The following is a 25,381-nucleotide window of genomic DNA, read 5'->3' on the forward strand; positions in this document are numbered from 1 at the left end:
TGAATCATCCAAATACAAAATAAATGTACGTTGGAGCCCAGAGTGAAATTCTGGTTCCCTATGTTCTACTTTTGTTAGGATTTCCTCAGATTCTACCTCAGGTGAAGACTGAGCCTGATCAAAATTAAACAAGAATTCTTTCCCTTTGTGATCTAAAGCCGATTTCACTGAGAAAAAATCAGGTTTAGGAGAAAGTCTGTAGGAGTGGATGTTATCTTATGTCCCAATCTCCTCCCAACTCGGCCTCCGCACTGGGGAGCACGCTGTCAGAGGACCTAGAGTGGGCCATTTCTGCCAAGGCCATGTGGGTATTTATAGCGTCATTCACAGGCCATGCAAAGTTATCAACTTAAGCATGACCTTGCTATACTTGGTCAGACACTTACCTAACTCACCCCTACTGACTTGGCAGAGCCAGACCAAATGATTTCATGGACCTTATACTGCCTACGGGCCGGACTTTCCCCACCCCTGACGAGACAAACCAATGCACCACCGATAGCCTGTGTTCAAAAACATAATTACTGTTATTCTGTAAGTAATGAGTAATGTTTAATTTCTGAACAGTCAACTTCATCTCTTTCAGAATTTTTATTTTTTAAAAGTGACCTTTTGTCATTTTACATACTTAGTTTAGGGAGGAACGTGGTGGATTACTAGTGTGCAGTCTGAGATTATAACAGTATGGAAACTGCACACACATTGATTCCTGGTAGAGGTAAAGGGGAGAATTTCCCCAGAGAGAAATGTGATAGAAGCCCAAATGCCGGAGCCTTTCGTTGCTGGACCAGTTCTGCCCCTGCATTCTCTGGATTGGGCTTGGTTAGAGTCTGTGTGGGGAGGATTAGCATCCTACCATTCTGGTTGCCTTAGGGAATTAAATTCCTCCTCTGGCCATAGAGCCCCACCCTCGGAGGCCTCTTTGTGTGTCTCTGACGTCCTATCTCCTCACAGAGACAGGAGCAGGGAGCCTGGCGCCGAGCGGGATGGCCTTCCTAGCCTGGCCTCCGAGTGCCAGCATGACCTGAGGTCCTTACCTGGATCCTCCCCCTCCTCTTGTGTTCAGAGGGAAATGACAAATCAATTTAGATAGAGAGAGAACTGTCCAGCTCAAGTGTGAAGCCATTGTACTTTCTCCACTGTCCCTCTCCCTCAGTACAGTCAGCTCCTCTACAAAGAGCAGAGGAGCTGATTAGTGGAACTTTATTGTGAGGTAGACACATCTCCATGGTGGCCCCGTCCCCACACAGCCGGGCAGCCTGCCATGCAGCACCTTGGCTGTGCCCACATGGCGCGCGCCCTGGGAGTGCCTGTCCAACAACAGGCGGAGGCAGCACTGGCCTCCCAGCACCCGGCACCCAGGTCCGAGGCCCCCCAGGTGCAGGTGGAATGTCGTGGCTGCAGTGAGGCTAGATTGTCTGCAAAAACCTCCAGGAATGCCTTCCTCCCAAGCTAGCAGCCAGGATGAAGGGAACGGCCTTCCCTGGGGGCCAGGAGCTTGGGGGGCGAGCTGCTTCTCTGGCCAAGGTGATCACGTATCGGAGCTGTGTGTGTTTTCCCTTCTCTGTGTCCATCTTCAAGATGTTGCAACTGAAAAGAGCCAAAGTTTGCTTGTTTGAGGCAGAAAGCAGCACCCTTACTGGAAAGGAGACCAGGAAAGAATTAAGTTCCCCTACCCACGTCTGGGAAGTAGCCTCTGGCCCTCTCACTATGGCACACGGAGCAGCCTCACTAACCATGGCCACCTAACCACGGGCTCTGCTAGGCAGGCCCAGGATGGAGCCTCCGCCTGTAAATGAGCAGCAGCTTAAAACCTACCCCATCCCACTGATACAGAAGCCCTTTGGTCTAATGCAGTTAGTGCAGCAGTGACAGTGTTTTCCAGGAGAAGGGAAGGGGTCGTTTGGTCTGATCCATTAACCGGACTGGATGTATAAAAGCACGGGGGCTTGCCTCTTCCCAGGAAGAAATGATTCACAATTCTGTCCAGCCAGAGGACCTGGCAGGCATTTCCTTAGACTGACCTAAGCTCCTGCCTGCCTGGAGGCTGTCACCAGCACATGTCTGTCCCCACTTGCCCCACTGACTCAGATTCCTGTTCCTGCTCCTGCCCAACTCAGTGAGAGCAACTTAGGGAAAGCCAAGAGTCAAGACTCCCGGGGACTGCCACTGAATTCAGAGAATTCTGTGCTGCCTCCTGATTCTTTTGTGTGGGGTGTTTGCATGGGAGTACAGGGCTGCGGGGGGAGTAATCTAATTTTTATTCCTATTTGGAGATCTCTGGGTTTACTATAATGACTTTTTAAAAATATGAGCAGCAGAGCCTACACCATTGCCAGGAAACGTAGGGTTAAACATCCCCTGAGAGGATTGCTGTTAAAATCAATATGCAAATGAAGTTGTGTTTAGATAGGTATGGCCCCCTTTGAAGAAAAGCAGATATATGAAAATGGGATTTTTTAAAAAACTAGATACATTGGGAGAAATTATTCCCATTACAAAAGGATTATTTGCTTTACCAAAGGATTCACTGCAGGGTTCCTCCTAAATAGCTCCCTGAAGGCATTTGAAACGGGATCTGATTTACACAGTTTCTCCAGAATGCTTCTGTGTGAGGAAAGGCACACCTGTTATGGATACAGAAACAGTTTTGCAGGGTTTTCCCCCCATTGTTCTTACAATCTTCATAAGGAAATTTCTCTCAACATAGAAAATATGATTACACAGATCTTTTAAACAGTGACTTACATTTGTGCTTCTGAATCTTAATAAGTCTCCAATCTTTTTTATGCTGACTTTTCAGTCTTAAGGCTGAGGTGTGTTCCTATATCCGAGATATTCTGGGGCTTAGGAGGGAGGGTGGTCTAATTCTTTTCTTAGCTTTATAAGTATTTAACCAATCAAAGCGAATGGCATTCTTAGAGGGAAGAAAGGCCCATAAGAGTTAAAATTGGGTTATAATTTACATAGGCTTCTTCGTATAACTAAAAAAATATTTTTAAAAACACTTTAATATCACATTGCTTTGCAAAACATTTTTCTTATTTGCCAGATGAATATTGTTGTTACATAGTAAATGAGAAACTGAGCTCAGAAAGGGAAAGAGATTTCTACAAGGTTATCTAGTGCCTTTGAGCAGAGGATTTTTGAGCCTGTGCCTGCTTTTTATTCTAAGCATTGAAGGGCTCACCCTCCTTCCGAGTCCTCCTCCGTAGGATGTGGCCTGCTCATCCAGAGGGGAGGCTGGCCTCCGCCTCCCTCCGTCAGTGTCCCCGCGGTAAAAAAACACCGCCTGCTGCAGAGATCCGCTCTCTCCTCAGGAGCTTTTTGAGATGTGGCTTTTCATTACGTTGGCCTCGGGACACCTGACAGGCTGCTGCCCGACGAACACTCGCGGGTCCGTTTAACTTGTTTCCTGTAAAGAGCACAGGCTCTGAAGCCAGGCTGCCTAAGCCCAAAACCCAGCCCCACCGTTTCCTAGCTGTGGGAGGTGTTAGAGCTCAGCTCAGCGCTGGGCGCTGAGCAAGTTACTTCGCTTTCTTGCACCTCAGTTTCCTCATCTGTCAGATAGTGTGACTTCTAGGGTTGTTACGAGGATTAAATGAGATGAAGGTACTCAAACAGTACCAGCACATCTCAGAACCGTTAGCTCGTCTCATTTGATCAGACTTCTTTCTGTATTACTATTAACTCTTTACATTAAAATGTTTTATTATAAAGTTAGATTTTTAGTATTTCGTGGGGACTTTTTATTTTGGGAAGGAAGTTTGAGGAGAGCAACCTATCTCTCTTCTCTCATTTCAGCCTTTTCCAAAAGTAGGGCTCTAGAAAAGAATGGTTTTCCTCTCGGTAGCATATTCTTAAACACACACACACCCTGACTTGCTTTCCTAAAAACCCTGAGGCCCTGCAATCTGGCCAGAAAAGAAAGAAAACCATTCCAAGATATTTAATTGTGCAGGGAGCTTACAGGATTGATCGAGAGCTTAGCTTTTTACAATAGTCCAGTGAATAAGAAATGCTCCTGACAAACGATCAATGATAGGATAATCACTCTTTATCCCCCTCCTCATTCTTACCTTCTTTCTTTCAGGAGAACAGGGTTCAGAAGTCAAAAATCTTTATAGACGCCGCTTTTAAATTAAGCAGAAAATAGACATTGACATATTTGTTAATCTCCCCTGAATCATTACCGGGGCTGGCTGCTTTGCTGTACAAGGCGAGAGGGCTCTCGGTGCTGCACAGGGTCTGTCTGGCTTCAGAGCAGCATTTTAGTTTTAGAAAATAAATTTTAAAAGACCTTTTATCTCCCCCTTAAAACAAAGCACACACATCCTCGGCTTTCTCATGTGCATTTAAAATACAGACATTCTCTACCTCTGTCTTTGCTTTGCTTTGATGCTTTTTTGAGGTAGGCTCCGAACTGTGATCAGAAGCATTGCCGAAGGGCTCAAGCAAGGCAGCCTTTGGGGGGATGCTCTCTGATCTTCCTAGTCTCCGGGGGCGGAACATTACAGGTATTTATTTTTCCTTCCTTCCTTCCTTCCTTCCTTCCTTCCTTCCTTCCTTCCTTCCCTTCCTTCCTTCCTTCCCTTCCCTTCCCTTCCCTTCCCTTCCTTCCCTTCCTACCTTCCCTTTCCTCCTTCCCTCCCTCCTTCCCTCCCTCCCTCCTTTCTTTAAAATATATTTTTATTGATTTCAGAGAGGAAGGGGGAGAGAGAGAGAGAAACATCAATGAGAGAGAATCATTGATGGGCTGCCTCCTGCACGCCCCCTCCTGGGATTGAGCCTGCAACCCAGACATGTGCCCTGATGCTCTATCCACTGAACCAAACGAGCGAGGGCTGTTTGGGTATTACTTCAAAGCTCTAGAACAGCTTGATTGGGTGGACACGACCTTTGTTAGTCCAGGAGCCAGCCTTCTCTGTCCCTCCACCTTGGTGAAGCCAAGGCCTTGTTTTCAGAATGCTTTGCTCCAAGCTCATAAGTCAGCCCCCCCTGCTCCCAGTGCTGAGCTGGGCTCTTGACCCCTCTCTAACCCAATGAACCAAGCTCTCCAGCCGATTCCCCTCAGTGGCAATCACTGCCGGGACACCTGCTTGATGGCCTTTAGTTCCATTTAATGTGGAGGAACCCAGGCCTCAGGGACACCAGCCCCAAGTGCACATCCTGACTTTGCGGCTTAAGAGCTGGATGCCACTGGGCAAGTCACTTTGCTGACTTTTTAGGACCTTGGTTTTCTCATTTGTAAAGTAGACATCCATTTTATACGGCTGGGTTTTTATAAGGATTAGAAATGATGTATGTGAAGCAACTTGGAAAGTGTTCTGTAATATTGAGGTATTCAGCCTGGCAGTGGTCGTAACAGCTGACCAGACCTAAGTCTGCATTGTGCCGGTGACTTATGTGATACTGAAAGCATTGAGTGCCGTGCCTGGCACATAGTAAATGCTCAGTAAACCGTATGTGTTATAGATGATGCACATATACATAGATGTGCATATGAGCGCAATGTTGGTTGGTTACCCAGGAGAATGCTGTACGTCTGAAACGTTCTATTCAGCCGTACCCATGATCCTGCCATCCCTCCCCCACCCCAGCAGAGCTAGTGTTAGTTTTGGTTTTCACAATTACGGGAGGAGCTACCCTTAAATCTGCAGTGGGACTTAGAATAGGGATTACTGGAGACATCGTCTTGGTCTCAGTTGTGGAATGGGACTAAGATAGAACTTCAGCAACACCAGCCAGGAGTCTGCTGTCATCATGTAGCCTTTTCTGAAATCAAAGGGACACTGCTACTGAAGCACGTGTCTCCGCTGCCCCAGGTGAGCACAGAGACCACATCACGTGGTGTCCAAAAGCTGCAGGAGCCGTGCTGCTGCCCGGAGCCCTGGCGTGCCCTTTTCTGGCTTTGTGACCGTGGTGAGGTACATCAGTTCTCAGCACCTCAGTCTCCTCACCTGCACGGTGAGGATAATAAGAATGCCAACCTCCTAAGGCTGCTGTAAGGATGAAATAAATTATTAGATATAAAGCTCTTAGAATAGTGCCTCGTACCCTGTAAATATTAGCTTTGATTATTGATTGTATGCATTGGGGAGCCAGGAAAAACATTTTTTTTTTTAAGTTGGGCTTCTTTTTTTTTTTTTACTTTCCATTTGATACAATTTTACAGAAGAGTTATAAAGTAGTACACAGGACTTTCGATGCCTAGTTCTCAGATTCACCTATTGTTCACATCTTGTCCAATTTGCTTTATCATTTATTTCTGCATGCTCATAGGCATGTGCTCACTCACTCTCTACACACACACAGACACATACACACTCACACTCTGTCTTTGAGCCATTGGAGAAGGATCTGTAGACATCACGCTCCTTTATCTGTAAATCTTTAGTGTGTCTTTCTAAAAACACAGACTTTCCCTCACATAACCACGACATATTTAGCAAAATCATGATAACAATGACACAACACCACTGTCTAACTGATGTTTCATATTAAAGTTTTGCCTATTTGTTGTCAAGTATTTTTAGTCTATTTAATCTGGACTAATTCTTTGGCCTTTGCTTGATCTGGACTCTTTGAAAAATACAGGCCACGTTTCTGTAGCCTGTTCCTCAGTTTGGGCTGGTCTCGTCTTTTCCCCATGGTGAGAGAGAGACTGCGTTTTGGGCAGGAATATTGCAGAAGTGGTTTTATGTCCTTCTCCAGCCACCTCTCAGGAGGCTGTTTTTGCCCATGGTAACTGTGATCACGTTTAAGGTTCTGTTCCTTGGGCTAACCCAGTGGTCGGCAAACTCATTAGTCAACAGAGCCAAATATCAACAGCACAACGATTGAAATTTCTTTTGAGAGCCAAATTTTTAAACTTAAACTTCTTCTAACGCCACTTCTTCAAAATAGACTCGCCCAGGCCATGGTATTTTGTGGAAGAGCCACACTCAAGGGGCCAAAGAGCCGCATGTGGCTCGCGAACCGCAGTTTGCCGACCACGGGCTAACCCACTGTAAAATTGTCATTTTCCCCTTTGTGATGAATAAGTAATTTGTAAGGAGATACTTGAGACTATGTAAATATCCCGTTCCTCATCAAACTTTCACCTGCTGGTTTTCATATCCATTGATATTTCCTGGCAAAACCAGTGACTGTGGTGGTTGTAACATGGTGACTGACCCATCCTGCCTCTATGTCTGTTCATTGTTAGTCTGCCAGAAGGGAGAGCTTTCCCTGCGCTCCCATTTGATCGTTTACATCAGGATCAGTTACTCATGGGCTCTTATTTGATTTCATAAATGATCTGTCTGATAATAAACACATTATCTTTTTTTATAAATTTGCTACTCGAATTGTCCCTGATTTGGCCAATGGGAGCACCCTCAAAATGGCTCCCAAGTCCTTTTAACATGTCCCAGTCATTTTATCAGTGCTTCCTGTTCTTTGTGACAATGTGTTCCAGGCTTATCTTATATTTTCCCTGCCCCATCCCTGGAATCAGCTATTTCTCCAAGGAGTCGTGGTTCCTTTACTGGAGGAGGGAAAATGTTTGCTTCCCTGTCAGGGTGTAATAACTGAGACAGTCTCCTCGCAGAAGCTTGCAGCCCATCTCTACCCATCAGTTCTCCAGGCAGATCCAGTTAGAATGAATGGGCCTTCATCTCATCCCACTCGTGGGGCCCAGCGCCATCAAGCTGTTTCCCTGGTTTGGAAAGAAGGCTGCTGAGGTGCCAGGGACCAGAGTGGCCAGTCCGTGATTGTCCTCTGTGTGGGAGCCCAGGAAAAGACAGCCTCCAGCTCTGTGCCTTACAGTTTTAAAGTAGCGATGGTGTGTGCTTTTTAAAGTAGAGGTGTGCATCCAAAAACCTCATAAAAATGGAACTAGGTACTATAGTTACATCCCTGTTCTATTAACATGTGTTTGTATATAATACGGCTCACTCAGCAGCCCAAGGCTGTTTATGGCATATGATTCATAGTGGCATAAACAGCAAGGCCTGTTCCCAGACAGACATGCTTGAAAAAGACCTTTCTCTTCTGTGTCCCGTCACGTGTGGCCATGTATTTACCTGTCAGCTGTAGTGACAAAGCCCTTCGGGTTGTCCTCAACACCAGGGACGATCACCTAGAGCTCCTTCAGCTAGACTTACTCCGCCTTCCCAGGCAGGCCACCAACATCTCAGTATTGATTGCCAGTCCCATCCCGAGAGTAACTGGGAATAACGTACAGCAGCAGCACCTCGACTGGGACCCTGTGATGGCGAAGGAATTCCAAACTCTCCTGTCTGTCCAGTTGAGGGTAGTGAACAATAGGTTTGTGGGCTGCCTTTCTCCCCCCTCTTCCCGCCCAGGAACTAGAGTGTCTTTGTCACTGTGGTCAGGGGTTGGCTCTGTCCGTAGCAGCCCAGGCAGGAGCCAGAGGCTGGTGAACCCACTGAGCTGGCATGAGACACACAGACCCGGCTCCCACCAGGCTGGAGTCTATAAATTTCAGGCTAAGAGCGTCCAAATCTGAGATGAGAAGCTGTGGCGGAAAGCAGCCTGTGCCTTTAAAAGCCATCTGGATCCTTACCGAGTTGGGTGGGTGCTGGTGTGGGGAGAGAAGAGCTGTGGTTTGTTCCAGACGCACAGGGGGTGCTGTCCCACGTTCTGTGTCCTGAGAGCCCAGCAGCTCTAATGCAGGTCACAGGGCATGGGCACGGGGTCCTTCGCCAGGAAAGGAGGGACCTGGCTGTCAGTCCGTGAGAGGAGGAGACACACCAGCCTCCAGGTGGTGGTTTGCACCTGCTCGGGAGAGGCTGGGGACAGGGACTCTCACGGCTGCTTCCCCAGTTGTGACCTCCACAGGGAAAGGAGGACGTGTGGGCTTCCGTGGCGTCTCGGGGAGCCCTGCTATTCCCAGGTGGCGAAGACAACGGAGAGCAGGTCACAGAGGGAGGGGCGGTTTTGAGCTTCCCATGACTGGCTGCTCCTGGGCAGAGATTCCGGTCACCTCAGCGTGTGACGGGCAGGTTACTTTAATTGCAGGCACCCCTGAGCTCAGCGCAGCTGAGCGGAAGGAGCTGGAGAACAAGCTGAAGGAGCGGGAGGAGTTCCTGTTGCCCATTTACCACCAGGTAGCCGTGCAGTTTGCTGACTTGCACGACACACCGGGCCGGATGCAGGAGAAGGGTGTTATTAACGTAAGTACAGTGGTTGCGCTTCTGACTTGTCAGATCTGAGGCCTCACGAGCAGGAGCCGTTGGGGGCAGGTGAAAACTGTGTGCGGGTCAAACCGTTTTCCATATCTTGGAGAGACTTCTCCCTTTTCCTATATCCACTCTCATCCTAAAACAATTCATGACTCAGGAGGCAAGCTCCATTCTACTGGTGGGAAACCGAGTCACGCGGGAGAGCTGCCCACGTGGTGCTCAGGCTGCAAATTACTACAGTGTCAGGGTTCCGGCACAGCTAACACTTGATTTGTGTGCAGTTTTTGTTGCCATCTGCTCAAACCCCGTTCCTCACTATGGTTATCTGGGAATTCAGAGCCCCTTCCCCAAAACATCGCAGCCAGGAGTGGGGTTACGCGTTAGCCAGGCCCATGGCTGTGCCCGGTGCTGTGGTCAGCAGAGGGAGGGCTGCATCCCGAACTGGGACACATCTGCGGAGCAGGGAGCTCACAGCCGGCTCTCAAGTCTCTGAGTGGCCTGCTGGCGAGTGGGTTTGTGTGCCTGTGGAGTTCCCTCTGGCCTGGGGTGACGGGGGTTATTCTTGTCTGTCACAGGACATCCTGGATTGGAAAACATCCCGCACCTTCTTCTACTGGCGGCTGAGGCGCCTCCTGCTGGAGGACCTGGTCAAGAAGAAAATCCACAACGCCAACCCCGAGCTGACTGACGGCCAGGTTCAGGCCATGCTGAGGCGCTGGTTTGTGGAAGTGGAAGGAACAGTGAAGGTAGGTGGGCGTCCTCGGAGGAGCCTCATGCTATGCTCCCACCTCACCTGAGGACCCAGGCCTCTAAGGGCAGGAGAGGTCGTAGGGCATTTTTTGCAGCTCATTCTATCACTCAGCAAACCTTTCTGCAATGTACTAAATACCAGATGCTGCATTAGGCCTTGGGGACATGGCAGTTAAAGAGGCAGCCCTACGGGAGAGACAGAGTAGTCAGGAGGCCACACACCACAGTGAGACCGAGGCTAAATGTAGCAAACCCAGCACAGCATGGAGCACGACACCGGCCCGCTCTGTGGGAGCAGGAGGGGGTTCTGGGTAGACTTCTAGAAGGGATGTAGCAGAGACCTGAGAACAAAGAGAGGAACCAGAGGAAGAGGTTGGATTTGGGGATGCAGGAGGAATGTTCCAGGCAGAAGCAAGAGTATCATGCATTGCAGGTATTTCAGGGTGGCTCAGAGACTGGGATCATGCAAGGCCATGTTGAGGGGTTTGAACTTGGCCCTGTGGGAAGCCACTGAGGTATTTTAAGCAGCAGAGACATCGTCTGACTTGGTTGTAGGAAGACTGTTCAGGCTGTGTTGAGGGTGGAATTGAAGGAAGCAGGAGCAAGACGCCTAAGGGGTGATCGTGTTTGAGGTGGTTGGTGCTGTGGCCACTATAGATCTGATTTCGAAGTGTGAGCTATGAGTCCAGGGTGTTCTTGGGGTGACCTCATAGAGGGCACATGTCTTGGAGCCGTGACTCTGCTGAGCTGGGGTGCGTCTGCCCCTGGAATCCCGGGCTGCACAGATAGTTCACGGGAAGACAGAAATAAAAGGTCTAACTTTTCCTTCATAAGTACAAGAATTTAACCTTTATTAGTATGTGGATTAAAAGTAAGTCATATACATCATGTAAACATTTTGTCAGAATATTGGTAGTAGGTGCTAAAAATACCTTTTGCTGAGAGCGAAGTGATCAGAAGCCTGTGTGACTGCTGGGCTGGAGTCCGGGGGGGGCAGCGGTCTCTGTTGCATGTTCTCAGGAAGGGGCTCCTGAGTTTGCCGTCGGTGTTAAAGGCACCAAATCAGGGTCCTTCTAAGATTCACCTTTGTGTTAAGTCTACCCATGTTTTTACGACTGAAAAGCTTCTCTGGATAAATATTTCAGATGTGCAGCAGGGGAGTGCAGCCTCATGTGACATTTGGTTCAGGTTAAGGTCAGTCAGTGGCATCATAATTGAGTGAGACAATTTTGTCAGTGGCTACTGGCAGCTTCTAGTGGAAGTTGGCATTGAAAGTCATGCAAGTGTAAAATAAGAGGTTGTTCTCCAGTTAAGAGTGGCTGGCTAGGTAAATGGAGTGTGTGCGTGTGGCCAGGAGAGGCCCGTCCCGCCTTCCTACCACATTAGTCGCTAATGGACGTGCGCGGCCTCAGTAGGCACAGGGATGAGGGGAAGGAATAGCTTTCCTCCGAGCGTGAAGTGAGTGGAGAGGTCCTCCATTGCTCCTTCGCGTGCTGCTCCCGGGGGACCGCGTCTGGAGAGAGAGGTCGTTTCCACTTCTTATCGATGGAGAGAACATTCACTGTGAGGACAGACTCTGGCTGGAAATCAGGCACAGAACCACCTCGGCCCCAGTGCCCGAGGAGGCTGCTTCCTTCCCCATCTACCAACAGCACCCGCCTGAGCCTCAGCCTCAGCCCAGGAGAGAAAGGCCGCTGATCCTGCGCGGTGGCTTTGAAACCTCCTTCTGTATCCTGCAGGCTCAGCAGGACCTAGTTTAGTGTGGGGTGGATGATAAAATCTGCAGCGCCATTGAGAGAAGAAACGGTAGCAACGTTCAGAGGCCGTGTGCGCTGCCTCTGAAGGGCTGACATGCACTCCGCTCGGTGTTTGGGAATGGCTTAAAACCGTCGCTTTTTGTTGGTCCCTCACAGTCCTAGATCCTGTGTGTGTGGCTCTCAAGTGCAGGCTGGCTGAGTCTAGACCCCAGCATTGCACCAAGAAGTAACTAATCCTTGTGGTTACTGGTCGGGAAAGACATTTAGTGGTAGGGATCTATTAGCCATGCTGTGTTCTTTTTTCCCAAAGAATTTGCTTTTTTAATCTTAATCCTAAAAAAGGAGATTCTGGGACCAAAAATTTGAAGACACTGTGATAATACATAACTGGATGATGTAATTCTTTTGTTTCCCCCAGAGCATCGATTTTCAACCCTTTTGATCTCATGACACATCAAAAAAAATACTAATTACCTACCTCTTTTTGCTCCAAAGTGAATTCTTAAAAATCAGGTGCCTATAACTTGTATGTAAGGATTTCTGGTACCAAGAATTAACCAATCAGATGCAACCTTATTATGCGACATGACCAATAAGGTGTAACTCTTTATATGGCCTATATATTTATGGTTCAGGGCAGGGCATTCACACAGGACAGCTATTGTGTTGGCTGTTGTCTTTTTTTTTACAATCTAAAGGAAAAGAGGTCAGGTATTGCATGTTTTTTAAAAATTCTGTGGCTCACCAGCTGAAAATCACTGCCTTAGAGGAATCCGCTACCATGAGTTGCGGGATTCTGTTTGAGTCCTGGGACAGTCCTGTCATAGGAAATAAGTTTATGGTGCATAGTTTCACTGCAGGCAGAAGAGAAGTATCACTACAGCTCCCTGGAAAAAAAAAAAAGGTAGGTTTAAATCAAACACGGCACACGTTTGTTTCTTGGGCATGCTTTCTCTCTTAATTTTAGATCCACAGTTTGAGGGACTGTGGGTTTTTTCATCTTAATCCTAAAAAAGGAGATTCTGGGACCAAAAATTTGAAGACGCTGTGATACTACATAACTGGATGATGTAATTCTTAGGGTTGGCACACTGACCCCCCTGCCCCCCGCAATAATAAAAATTGAGATTGGAACTCTGCATGGAGCAATTCTAATGGGTCCTAAAACATGAGTTTAGAATCTCAAACTGTTTGGATCCCAGCTTTGCCACTTACTCGTGCAGACATACTGCTTAAGCCTCTGTTTCCTCTGTGTAAGATGGGGATGATGTTTACTTCACAGGGTTCAGTGAGACTTAAATAACATGAGTCAAGTGTGGAGCACAATGACTGGCATTCAGTAGACAATGTATGCCCGTTGCTTCCTCTCTCAGCACAGCTTGTTAGACGGTAAGAAAATAAAGAAACAGACTAAGAGGTAAAGATGTACAACTCAGTGATCTTGGCAGGAGGGCGGTGGTTCAAGAGCATAGTAGATTCTCAGTAACGGACCTTTGTTTTTGGCTTGCTCTAACTTATCCACAACCCAAGACGCCAGAATACCTCCTTACTCTCCAGATATCTACCCTTCCCCAAGGCCTGGCCTCAAGTTACCCATGGTCTGTGTATCAAACTCCTGATTTGGAGGCAGGAGGTGAGGCAGAACCTGAGACTGGAGTGGCTCTCAGGAGACCCCAGCCCACATGGCTATTTGCTGTCGTGCTCCAAAGCCTCCAAAAAAATCCCATTGCTGGAGGTGTCTCCAGGCCGCTCATGGGTGAGTTAGCTGTGGGGCATGGTCATCAGGGCTCACATCCATCAGGCTGTGCCTGGGTCGCTCCCTGGCCCTGCCGTACCGCTGAGTAAAGAGGACTTCACAGCGATTGGTAGGTTAGAAATGAAACTTTTCAAACAGGTCATTTAGATTTTGTAAGATAGACTAATTACTACACACAATTAGTGAGGCTGAGTAGTGCTGGAGATACTTATCCGCTGATGCAGAGAGTGATAAAGTGCCTACTGAACATTATTGTAAGACCACTGTAGGGATGTTTAATAATCGATATGTTATTGGTTTTAAAATTTTCTGATCGGGATGAGTGTCAGCCCTGTTGTGAGGTTAACCGCCCAGCATTACACAGTTGTTTAAAATCAACACTGGGACACTAGGAATAATGAGCCACATTTTCATAATTTTCAGAGGGAAATGATAATGGCTTTTTTTTTTTTTTTTCCTTCTGGGAATAGGGTTGGCACACTGTTCTGAGAGGGCAGATGAGGACTCTAGACTCCCTGCCCCAGCAGGAGGGTCCCTTGCTTTTCCCCAGGGAAGGAAGTTAGCTCACAACATCCTCCACGTCTGTGATGGGAAAACCTGTGGGTGCTTAAGTTTGTTTATTCTTGCTAAGAGTGCAGCTGAATTAGATCTGCGACCCCTCTGCCTTCGTGGACCAGCACCGCGAGCTGAACTTAAGTGGGATTGGACTGTTGGCTGTCATCCACTTGCTCGACTGTGAACAGTAGATCGTTCATAGAAGGACATTTTCAAAGGGGAGACTTTAGAGCAACCGTTCTAACACTTGGGATGGGGATGTGTTGCCCTTGTCCTGTCGAGGAATGTGTTTTTGTTTAATTTAAACACCTAGCACATTCTGTGGCTGCACGAGGGGAAGACAGAGGGGTTTTCTCTAGAGGGTAGCTGGCTTTCCAGTGTAGTGTCTGAGCATCGTTAGAAGCAGGCATCTCGTTAGCTAATACATTACACCAATCAAGGAGCATTATCTTAAGCCACAATTAATCTGCTCCCTGGCATATGTTGATAGGAAAGCATCATGCTGTTTCTTAATTAAAAGCAAACGGATTAAAAATGATTAATAAGAGTATTAAATATTCTCCTAAATGAAAGGCTTTGGGATTCTTGGGTAAACCTAGTTGGTTTTTTTTTCCATACAGAAACCCAAGCAGTAGTCATTGTTTTAGTTTTTCCTACCTCCAGAGCTCCATCAGTGGGGGCACGTTGTGAGGTCCTCGAGCCACGGAGCTAAATTTCCAGCGATGGAGATGTCAGCGTTCAGGGGCCCAGGTGTATCCATGCTCCTGTGGCTTGTAGGAACTGGAATGCAGGAGTTAGGACCATGTCCTGGGGAAAGCGACGGCACCTCCTTCCCTCCCCTTAGGCTCCGAGGTGTGTCAGCGGCCCTGACCAGGCCCAGCGAGCGGGGAAGGCTCGCTCAGGTTCGCACCATCGTGGCCACACCACCCTGACTAGGAGACCTGATCTTTCTACCAGCGATTACAGAGACGGGCAGAGAGCTAGAAAAGGCACATTGCTGATCTGGGGCTCCCAGGCCTTCAGCTGTGAAGGACTCTATAAGAATTGTTGGAAATGTGGAGTCAATTACACGACATATAATAAATAGCCAGTCACCTCTGACTTGCCAGCTAAGTTAGAGATGGGTAGTAAGTGGAAAAAAAACATTATTTTTAAAGGCACAAAATAGGAAGTTAGAAATCAGGGCTGGTTCTCCCTGCGCGTGGCCTCCTGAAGGGTGTGATGCAGGCACAACTGGTAGACCCCGGTTTCCCGAGCCTCCTCTCAAGCCTCAGAGTCCCCCATGCACCCACCTATTAAGTTACAGCACCAAACTCATTGTCATTCTGACTTTGGCTTCGTTAGTGATAACAGAGAAGGATAGCGCACCTTTAAATGACGAGCTTTGTGTTTAATTACCCAAACAAAATGACATAAATATGAATGAGCCCTAATGGTGGTACTTGGTTTTCCGGAAACCATTAACAAAACGATTCCTAAATGATTTGTAAAGAAAATGAGAGCAGAAGAGCAAGGCTATTAGGTTCCTAACACACTCCTGAGTTATTATGTAGTCAACTACCTAGGAAATACTCAGCTAAATGATCTTGAAAAAAAAGGCGAGAGGGGTTTGTGGGTCTCAGGGTTACAGACGTCTTGACCATTTGGAAGAGGCTCATCGAGAGGAAAAGGGGTTTATGACCTGATGCCCGTCCCCTCTCGGCAGGTCCTTCCCCCGTGCAGGAGACCGCCATGGCCAGGCAGCATCTCCTGGGTCTCAGTTCCTCAGAAAGGACACATGTCATTTTCAACCACCAAACAGCCAGCACTTTACTAAACAACTGGGCTTCTGACTAGTCTCCTCAGCCTTCGTGGACTCGGTAGAGACCTAGAGGGACAGGCCAGCGCCAGAGTGTGGGCACTGATGCCCCTAGAGGGACCCGGTGGATGCTCCCAGTCTCCATCCGTGTCTGGAGAAGGGAGGGGAGGATGAGGACAGTGCCTGTCTCGAGGCCTGGTGTCTCCTTATTCTCCAGTGTCGGCAGTAACAATCCATTCTCCAAGTATCGAACCATCACGGGTTCCGGCCTGGCCCTGCTGTTTGACCGGGTTCATCTGTTCACAGGCCTACATTTGGGACAACAACAAGGACCTGGTCGAGTGGCTGGAGAAACAGCTGACAGAGGAGGACGGTGTTCGCTCAGTAATAGAGGAAAACATCAAATACATCAGCAGAGACTATGCCCTCAAGCAGATCCGCAGGTGAGCCGCGTGGGGGACTCACCTCTCTGGAATAACAGACTTAAGAACACATCTGGAGATGGTGACGCCTACAGTCTTTGTGGCCTCTCTCTACCAGAGACCGCTGTAGTGACCCACAGAGAAAACAGCCCTCCAGCGCGGTCCCTCCTCAGCTAGCTGCAGACTTAGTTCATTGTGCCCAACGTTATCTCCAGAGGCAGGTGCTCCGACTGGGTGAGATTCTGGGAGGAAAGTGACGGCACGCAGTTTCCTGGGGGAGCTGCCTCTCTCCTCCTGCAGGCTTCTCCATCGCAGGGGGCAGAGCCTGCGGGAGCATCTTTTAAAGTGTTTAATTTGGAAGCATTTTAAAAAACAGTGCAAAGAACAAATCTGTGCCCAGGTGCACTTTTTACGTTTTACCCCATTGGCTTTATCGCTGGTGAGGGTGCCTGCTCTCCTGTCTAATCCATACGTAGAGCTGCTCGCTCCGAGTTTCTCGGCTGTTCCCTGGTTAGTCTCAGAGCATATGTGCTCAGCCAGAACATCACGGGGCCCACATCTGGAGCCGCATGATGCCATCTGCCCCTCCTCCTGTTCGTTTCGACCATCCGGTCACGATGTTACTCAGTTTCTCCACTTTTTATCACTGATTTTCCCCTTGTACCTAGTAAGCAGTCTGTGGGGAGACACTTTAAGGCGATGCAAACGTCCTGTACTCATCAGAAGTTTCACCTGGATTTAGCCTCCATGGATGCTTCTTGCTTGATCCAGTCTTTACTGCGAGGTTTCAGAGTAACTTTCCAAACTCCATCAGGCCTCAATCCCAGCCACCACTCCCATTCTGCTCCACGCAGAAGTCCTCTCTCCTCCTCCATGCATTATATAGTCATGTTGGTTTACACTAATGGATTTCTGTTTTTCAGTAGTTTTTAATTCATTCTTATTTTGATGCCCCAGATTTAACCAGTGGGCAGACCTTCGTGCTGACTCCACGAGCGCCAGGCCAGGCCCCCATTGGCTTTGGTTTGGGAAGTGCTTCCTTCCCTTTCGCACGGTGAATGTGTCAGGCTGACCTCGCTGTGGGGACAGTTTCCATGTGGGAAAGGGCCAGGTGCTGCCTGGTTCAGACGCCGCTGCCTCCTCACCTCTCACACCTTCCTCTCCAGCTTGGTCCAGGCCAATCCAGAGGTCGCCATGGATTCCATCGTCCACATGACCCAGCACATCTCACCCACTCAGCGAGCAGAAGTCGTCCGGATCCTGTCCACCATGGACTCCCCTTCAACGTAGGGAGAGCTCCCGCCCCCGCCCTGCCTCCAGAGAAAAGGGCTAGACTAGAGCTGCCTTTTACTACGGAAACCACTGTAACGAGAAGGCACGGAGACCCAGCACTGGAATCAAGCTGCCGTTTTGCTTCCCCTCGAATGTTTCAGGTTCTGTGTGGCACACGGGACACAGGGTCACAGAGCCATGCTCCAGCCGTCACACCTGTCCCGTTCAGTATTTATTACTCCGCACACACCCGAGAAGGCAGTGAAGGGTACACACGTACCATGAGGTCTTCCTACACAGAAGCAGGGCTGCCCCTTGGTGCCAGGCAGTCAGCAGCCCTCACCTGTCCCCGGCCCCGGGAGCCTGTACCCCAGGTAGCAGGGGAGGGCCGGGGCGAGGAAGAAGCCTCGTGTCCATTATTTCTTTACCCCCACATTCAGCCCAGCACACACTAGCACTGGAGAGGAATCATTCCCAGCCTCATCACACCAAGGTACTGTTTGTGAAGGAAAATAGAGCATGAAATTGGCACGCTCCATGGGAACTCAAAGATGAAGGCAAACGGTGATCCAAGGAGCAGAGAAAGAAAACAGACCTAGTGGATTAGAGGCCTCAACGTTGAGGTCAGTTCTCTTAGAACAAATGGAGAGATGGGGACCTACCACTCCCTGCAGGTCACTGCCCGAAGGCCAGTGCGGGGGAGGCTGCCTCTGTCACTGATGGGAGGTTGTCACAGAGATGCTGTCTCCATTTCCAGGCAACAGGTCTCCCCACCGCTGCTGACACCTGTGCTCTCTGCACCAGGACCCCAGAATCCACATGACCTTGAGATTACCTACGCCTCCCTCTTGGTGCTGCTGTCTTCCAGCTCACGGGCTCTACCCGCAGGGGCCCCTCACGGGTGGTGGAGAACGCTTGTTTTTGTCCACAACCAGTTTATTCAAGGAGAGAGCTTACCGATTCCCCCGTTGGTATTCCTCAAGCAAGAGTGGCAGGTGATGAGGCTGGTGTAGCACCCATTCCTACAGAGCAGCTAATTGCATTTGTCACTGGTGACCAAGGAAGAAATCACTAAGACGTCTTAGAAGCACTGATATGAATACTTGTATACAAGCTACAGTTTTGAGCCTTAACCCTGTAGTTCACAAGAAAGAGCTCCACTTCCCCTCCTTTGGGAACAGTTTGTGCAGATGGAACTGTGTGGCTGGGTCTGTTACTGACATACACCACCCCACCCCCCCACCCCCACCCCCGGAGCACGGGGCCTCGGCCAGGCTGCCCTGGTAAAGGTACAGTGTTCGGCACTATCGGAGAAGAGTGGGAAAAGGTAGGGAACAACTTTCAGTCCAGGAGGCAGCATCCACTGTTGCTAGTGTCTGCTAACCCAGTAAGAATTGATTTCATCTCTGACCAGATTATTCCTCTCCACTTTCCTGCAATAAATAAAGCGATACGCACCGACAGCTGGTGTGAAGCCTGCTCTCCAGCGGGCCTGTGCTTGCCCGGCATTTCCTCAGAGGCAGAGTGGGTTACTCTCATGGGCCTCTCCCCTCTGCAAATTATGACACATTAAACGAATCCATTTCCTCTCTAGACCCCTGTAATGCCTACTGCTCCATCTCCAGAGCACCTCACTTTAGGTCTTACCCTGGACAGGGGTTTTTCATGTGGAGAAGACGGAGGAGCCACAGAGTGTGAGCCAGCTGACACCACACAGCCCCCTGGCACAAGCAAGGTCGCTGAGGCAGGCGGGTAGCCACGTACGGACCAGGACGTGCTGGACTGAGACTGCCACGTCCCACCACCTCGTTCACAGAGCAGCCTTACTTGTCTCATGGGAAGTTCGATGGACACACCCTGATGAGCAAGGAGCTTCAGTCAAATCTTTTCACATTTTGTTGAAATAAACCTCCAATTTTTAGAAGAGTCACTGTTTGTCATTTCAGCCCACGCAGAGCCGGGGAGCCTCCCGCCCCGGTGGCTGAGCCCCGTCATGCCGAAAGACCCTCGGGCAGGAAACCCAGGAGTGGGTGCCTTCAGCCCTCTGCCTCGGTTTCTCTGATTCCATGCGGTTGAAGCGAGAACGGGCACCAGTCCCTAAACGTGTGCAAAGACAGGTAGCGGTCACAAGAGGAGGGGAAGCACTGACCTCTACCGATGGTTAAACGCGGTGCTGTGTCTGTCTCCCTGGGATGTGTAACTAAGAAAGGGTGGCTTTCTCTAAAGTGGAATAAATGTTACATCCACATATTATCCGTTTGAGTCACCCTAAGCCAGGTGCTCTAGAAATGGGAGTAAGAAGGGAGGGTCAGGATCCGGGGGAATTTGCTTCTCCCAGCCTTCAGCTGCTGCACCCCGTGGGCAGGCAGCCCTGGTCAGCATCGAGGCCTCGGCCTTCCCTCCTGTTGGGGAGTGATATTGCCTTCAGTCTTTTCAATAAAAGAAAAATTTTAATTTCCACTGATACTACTTTGGGGTAATAAGATTGAACAGCGAGGGTTGTGCAATCTCATCATGGATCCCTCTGGATTTCCCCAACTGCGAAACAAGAACACAGTGACAAACGCGAGTGCCAGTGACGTCATAGGGAGGACCCTTCCTGCACTTTTCCTGATGCACAAGGCTCAGGGCCAGGCTGTGGTGAGAGCCCTAGAGAGGCGCTGGGCAGGGAGGACGCCTCCCCTTAAACGCTGGCTCCTCCTCTGGGTAAAACCTGGGCTGCCCTGGTCCATGGTGAGGCCGTGTGTGTGGTGAGAGAGGCTTCCAGTTGGGAGAGAATCAGGGTGTCCCAATTCAGGGCACCAACATTCGCCAAGTTATTCAAGGGACGCTAGATAGAAGCACAGCATCCTTTAGGGGGAGGGTGGACAATGGAACCTGACGCTGAAGATCTTTAAGTGCTGAGCCAAACAAGAGGTATGGCCTGGAGAGAGTGGGACACCTTAGATGGTTTGGGGACATGGGAAGACTGGGTATAAAGATTTCAAAAAAAGAAAAGATTTAGAAAGCAGCCTAATTGATGAAAGGAGCACAGCTTTAGGTGCCAAGCTCAGCTCCAGGAGCGAATGTCCCCCAGCTGGAGGGGTCGCCCAGATAGAGCCCAGGCCACCCCAAGAGGCATGGGTATAATGGGTGACTCCACTATTTTCATTACTCCAGAAATCCTGCGTGTGCCTCAGGCAGCACAGGCTCACAAGCCGGTTTGTCTTTCTGATGACTAAGTGTTTTAACAACCCAGGAAGTAGTACTGGCTATCTCCTGCCTGCCTGAGCTCCAGTGGGCAGCTCATAATAAAGAATGGGAATGGGACATCTTCATAAATGCAGAACGTGGGCGAGCAAAATCTTCCAAAACATCAGGGGGTGGAACAGCAGAATGATAATGGAACCTCAGCTCTGAGGGCATTTGGTCCACCCAGACGGCTCAGCCCCTTAGCAACTAGAAGGAAATGAGATAGACTAGCTCAGAGGGGGTTGAATGATGAGCCTAATCCTAACATTGTGATTCTATGACTGGCCTTCTGGAGTTAGCAGGAAGAATTGGGGGTGAGGAGAGACAAAAACAACTGAAGACATCCAGGCCCTCAATTAAGAAAAAGCTGACAGCACTCTTGGCCATACTAACAGATTCTTTAATAGCCACTTAGAAGAACCTGGACTCTAGAATAAGCCTGAACTGGGTTCAAATATCTGATCCCTCACTCCTGCCCTTAGGCAATTTCCTGATCCTAAATCTGTGAAATGTGGATAGCAACAAGGACCTCAGAGGGGCTTTTGAACAATTACCTAAATTAGTTAATATGAACCAATTGGTGGGTATTAGTAACAAATTTTCAAATGTCAGATTTCTCCATACCCTGCCCCTTCCTTATGCTCACAAGAGGACACCTGTCATCACTCAGAACCTTCCTCAGAGGGCATTTTCAGAGAACCATCCCCTTATGAAAGCAGGCGCTAGGGACTCTCTAGGCGTTGAGCCACATGGACATTATGAGGAAGTACCAGTGAGGAGTGCTATAGTCTGAATATTTGTGCCCCCTCCCCCCCAAAAAAATTGATGTGTTGAAATCCTAACTTCAACAAGTGATGGTATTAAAAGGTGGGGGCTTTGGACGATGCTTAAGGCGTGAGGGTGGAGCCCTCATGAATAGGATTAGTGCCTCATAAAAGAAGATCCTGAGACACCCCTTTCCATCATGTGAGGATACAAGGCTAGGACCCTCACCTGATCATGCTGGCACCTGGATCTCAGACTGCCAGCCTCCAGAACTATAAGAAATAAATTTTTGTTGTTATAAACTACCCAGTCTGTGGTGTTTTGTTATGGCAACCCAAGTGGACTAAGACAAAAACTTGGGCCAGGAGTGGGTGCTGCGTAGCTAACCTAAAAATGTGGAAGCAGCTGGGTATAGAGGGAATGTGCCTCAACATCATAAAGGCCATATATGACAAGTCCATAGCTAACATCACACTCAACAGCTGGAAGATCAGGAACAAGACAAGGAAGCTCCTTTATCAACATACTACTGGAAGTCCTCACCAGACCAATCAGGCAAGAAAAAGAAATAAAAGGCATCCAAATTGGAAAGGAAATAAAACACTTCATTTGTAGATAGTATGATATACATAGAAAACCCTAAAGACTCCACCAAGAAACTTAGAACTAATTAATGAATTTAGTAAAGTTGCAGGATACAAGATGAATATAGAAAAGTCAGTTGCATTTATATACACTACTAATGAACTATCAGAAAGAAATTAAGAAAACAACCCCATTTATAATTAGATCAAAAAGAATAAAATGCCTAGGAATATATTTGACCAAGGAGATCAAAGATCTGTACACTGAAAATTAGAAGATGAAAGAAAATGAAGGCACAAGTAAACGGAAAGATACTTGATGCTCATGGATTGGAAGAATTAATATTGTTAACATGTCCATACTATTCAAGGCAATCTACAGATTCAATGCAATCTGCATAAAAATTCTCTTTTTCACAGAAAGAAAACTATCCTAAAATTAGTATAGAACCACAGAAGACCCTGAATTGCCAAAACAATCTTGAAAAAGAACAAGCTGGAGGCATCACACTTCCTGATTTTAAACTATATCACAAAGCTATAGACATCAAAACAGTATGGTACTGGCATAAAAAAACAGATGCAAAGATCAATGGAACATAATAGCCCAGAAATAACCCCATTCATATAAGGACAATTGATTTACAACTAAGGAGCCAAGAATATACAATGGGGAAAGGATGGTCTCTCCAATAAATGGTGCTGGGAAAACTGGACAGCCATATGCAATAAAATGAAACTAGACCAGTGATGGGCAACCTTTTGAGCTTGGTGTGTCAAACTTCGCCAAAAAACTGAGCATAACTCGGGTAGTGTGTCACTTTGAGGAAAAAAACATTATTTCGCAAAATGTTTCATCCTCGGCATGCGGCTGCCTCAGTGGCCACGTGTCATCAGAAATGGCTACGCGTGTCAGTGCTGACACGTGTGTCATAGGTTTGCCATCACTGGTTTAAAGTATTACATATGTCTCCTTTTTCCCCCATCGACCCCTCCCCGGCCACTCCCACCCCCCAGGACAAGTCCCCACTGCCCCAGTGACCGTGTCCATTGATGGAAGCTATTTCTAATCAAAGAATTGAAGGTGCTGCTTGGCATCTCTTGACTGCTCATGGTAAAAAGTGAGAAGAGAGAAATGATTTAAAGACAGAATTGTTGAAAGGGAAGCAGACATTGAAAACATGGAAAATTCTCAGTCTGCCCATAGTGCAAATGAGAAAGCATGTTCAGAAGAGAACACCACTAAGGATGTGGCTAAGCGACCCTTTGATCAGGAAATTGGTGTGGGTGTGAACCGTGGACTTCATCAGCCACAACAGCAGGAAAATAGCCTATTTGAACTCAAGGGGAAGAAGACGGGAAGGAATGAAGGAAGTGGACTTCTTAGATTTTACAGGATGGGACCATAGAGCTATTCAGCTTCTAATTTTCTCCGTTCTTCAAGACAAGGGAAGAGGACGCAAAAGGCAACTCAGAGGTCATCAGGGCTGCCTCCTCAGTTTCAAGAGAGGGCCATTCCCTGGTTTCAATAGGCCATATGACGCCCACACAAAGCTGTGGGGAGCCAGCCCCTATCCAGCAGAGACATGGAGGCTAGGGCCCTCCTGAAGCCCCCCAATGGTAGGACCACTGCTGTTTGATTCCAGCCCAGGGAAGCTGCAGTGTGCATTGTGTAGCAAAGTCACGGGGGCAGGTAACCCCAGGAGGTCCAATGTGTCCAAAAGACAAGACCCACCCCCCTCAGTGTGTCCAGAAAATGGGGCCCCCAGCCCAGAGGGCAGAGCATCACATTATTCTCAGCCTTAAGATGTGATGTTTGTTTTGTTGGGTTCTGGACTTGCTTGGGAACTGTCACCCCTTCCCTCCCTCCTGTTTCTCCCCTTTGGGGGAATGTGTATCCTGTGCCTGCCCCACCATTGTATTTTGGAAACACATAACTTGTTTGATTTCACAGGTTCACAGCTGGAGGGGGTTTGCCTCAGGATGAATTTACCTTGTGTCTCACCCATATCTGACTTGGATGATAGATAGATTAGACTTTGGCCTTTAGACTTTTTAAAGTTGATGCTTAAGACTTAGGGGCTGTTGGGATGGAATGAGTATTTTCCATGCAATAGGACATGAATTTGGGGAGACCAAGGGTATAATGCTATGGTCTGAATGTTTGTGCTCCCCCCGCCCACCCCCATTTCATATGTTGAAATTCGAATCCCCACAGGTGATGGTTTTAGTGGCTGGGGACTTTGGGAGGTGCTTGAGCTGTGCAAGTGGAGCCCTCATGGGTAAGATTAGTGCCTTATAAAAGAGGATCGAGAGCGATCCCGTCCCTTCTGCCATGTCAGGATACAATGAGAAGTCTGTGGCCTAGAGGAGGGCCCTCACCCAACCATGTGGCACCAGCTGGGCGTCCAGCCTCCAGAACTGTGAGAAATAAATTTCTGTTGTTTATAAGCTACTCCGTCGGTGGTATTTTGTTACAGCAGTCCAAATAGATTAAGACAGAGGCTGAGCTCTAAGCCTGGCCTCCCTTACAGTGGGGCCTTGAGCAGCTCAAGGGCCTTTTGGAGTCTTGCTCTCCCTGGAATGCAAAAGGAAAATGCAGAATGAGAAGATCCCTTAAGATCTTTCAGCTCTAGAAGGATTCTAATCTGGGGTGGTGGATGAAAGCTGAAGTCTAGATAAAAATATTCCATACCCAGTGGCATTGTTAGTAACAATAGTAATCTCAGTGGCCAATGACAGACCAGCAGCCTAGCCAGAAATTTAACAGACTTGGGAAATGAGACAGCCTTAGGGGAACCTGATAAGCTCCCCATGCAGAAGAGACCAGAGAGGGACTAAGCTGTCCACACATCCCGAAATGACCATGAACCTAATAAGCACAGGAAGAGGAGATACAAGGGTCCCATCAGAAAGTAAAAAAAAAAAAGCCAGGGCATGCTTAAAAACTGCATAAAATTTTAATGTGCTCTCAATGCATGTGACTCTCTCTCACACACACACACACACACACACACACACACACACACACACGGTTTCAGAAAGTGGAAGCCTTAGTGGTGCAGGGTATTTGAGCCCCGCAGCTGCTTAAAATCAATCATTAGGTGATTGACTAACCATTGGCACAAGGTTAGGCTTAACCACAGAGGAAACAGAATCCACAGATTTAGTCAAGTTATTAAACACAACAAAACAAAAGCAAAAAGGGGCCTTCAGGGAGAAAAATTAGAATCCATAGTTGCTATAATATATTAAAACTAGAGGCCTGGTACACGAATTGGTGCACAGATGGGATCCGGCCAG

General features: G+C 48.2%; 1 protein-coding gene across 1 annotated transcript in view; it reads left to right on the forward strand.

Annotated features, from left to right (window-relative positions):
• ACACA (acetyl-CoA carboxylase alpha) overlaps positions 1-17,817 on the forward strand; it is a 212,024-nt gene extending 194,207 nt beyond the window's left edge. Inside the window, exons 53-56 of the mRNA XM_028157549.2 lie at positions 9,025-9,179; positions 9,764-9,934; positions 16,111-16,247; positions 17,393-17,817. Coding sequence (XP_028013350.1) covers positions 9,025-9,179; positions 9,764-9,934; positions 16,111-16,247; positions 17,393-17,516 — 587 coding nt within the window. The 3' untranslated portion in view covers positions 17,517-17,817. The remainder of the gene's footprint in view (positions 1-9,024; positions 9,180-9,763; positions 9,935-16,110; positions 16,248-17,392) is intronic.
• Positions 17,818-25,381: the final 7,564 nt, after the last annotated feature.

Source organism: Eptesicus fuscus, chromosome 20 (assembly GCF_027574615.1).
Source record: "Eptesicus fuscus isolate TK198812 chromosome 20, DD_ASM_mEF_20220401, whole genome shotgun sequence".
Taxonomy (NCBI): Eukaryota; Metazoa; Chordata; class Mammalia; order Chiroptera; family Vespertilionidae; genus Eptesicus; species Eptesicus fuscus.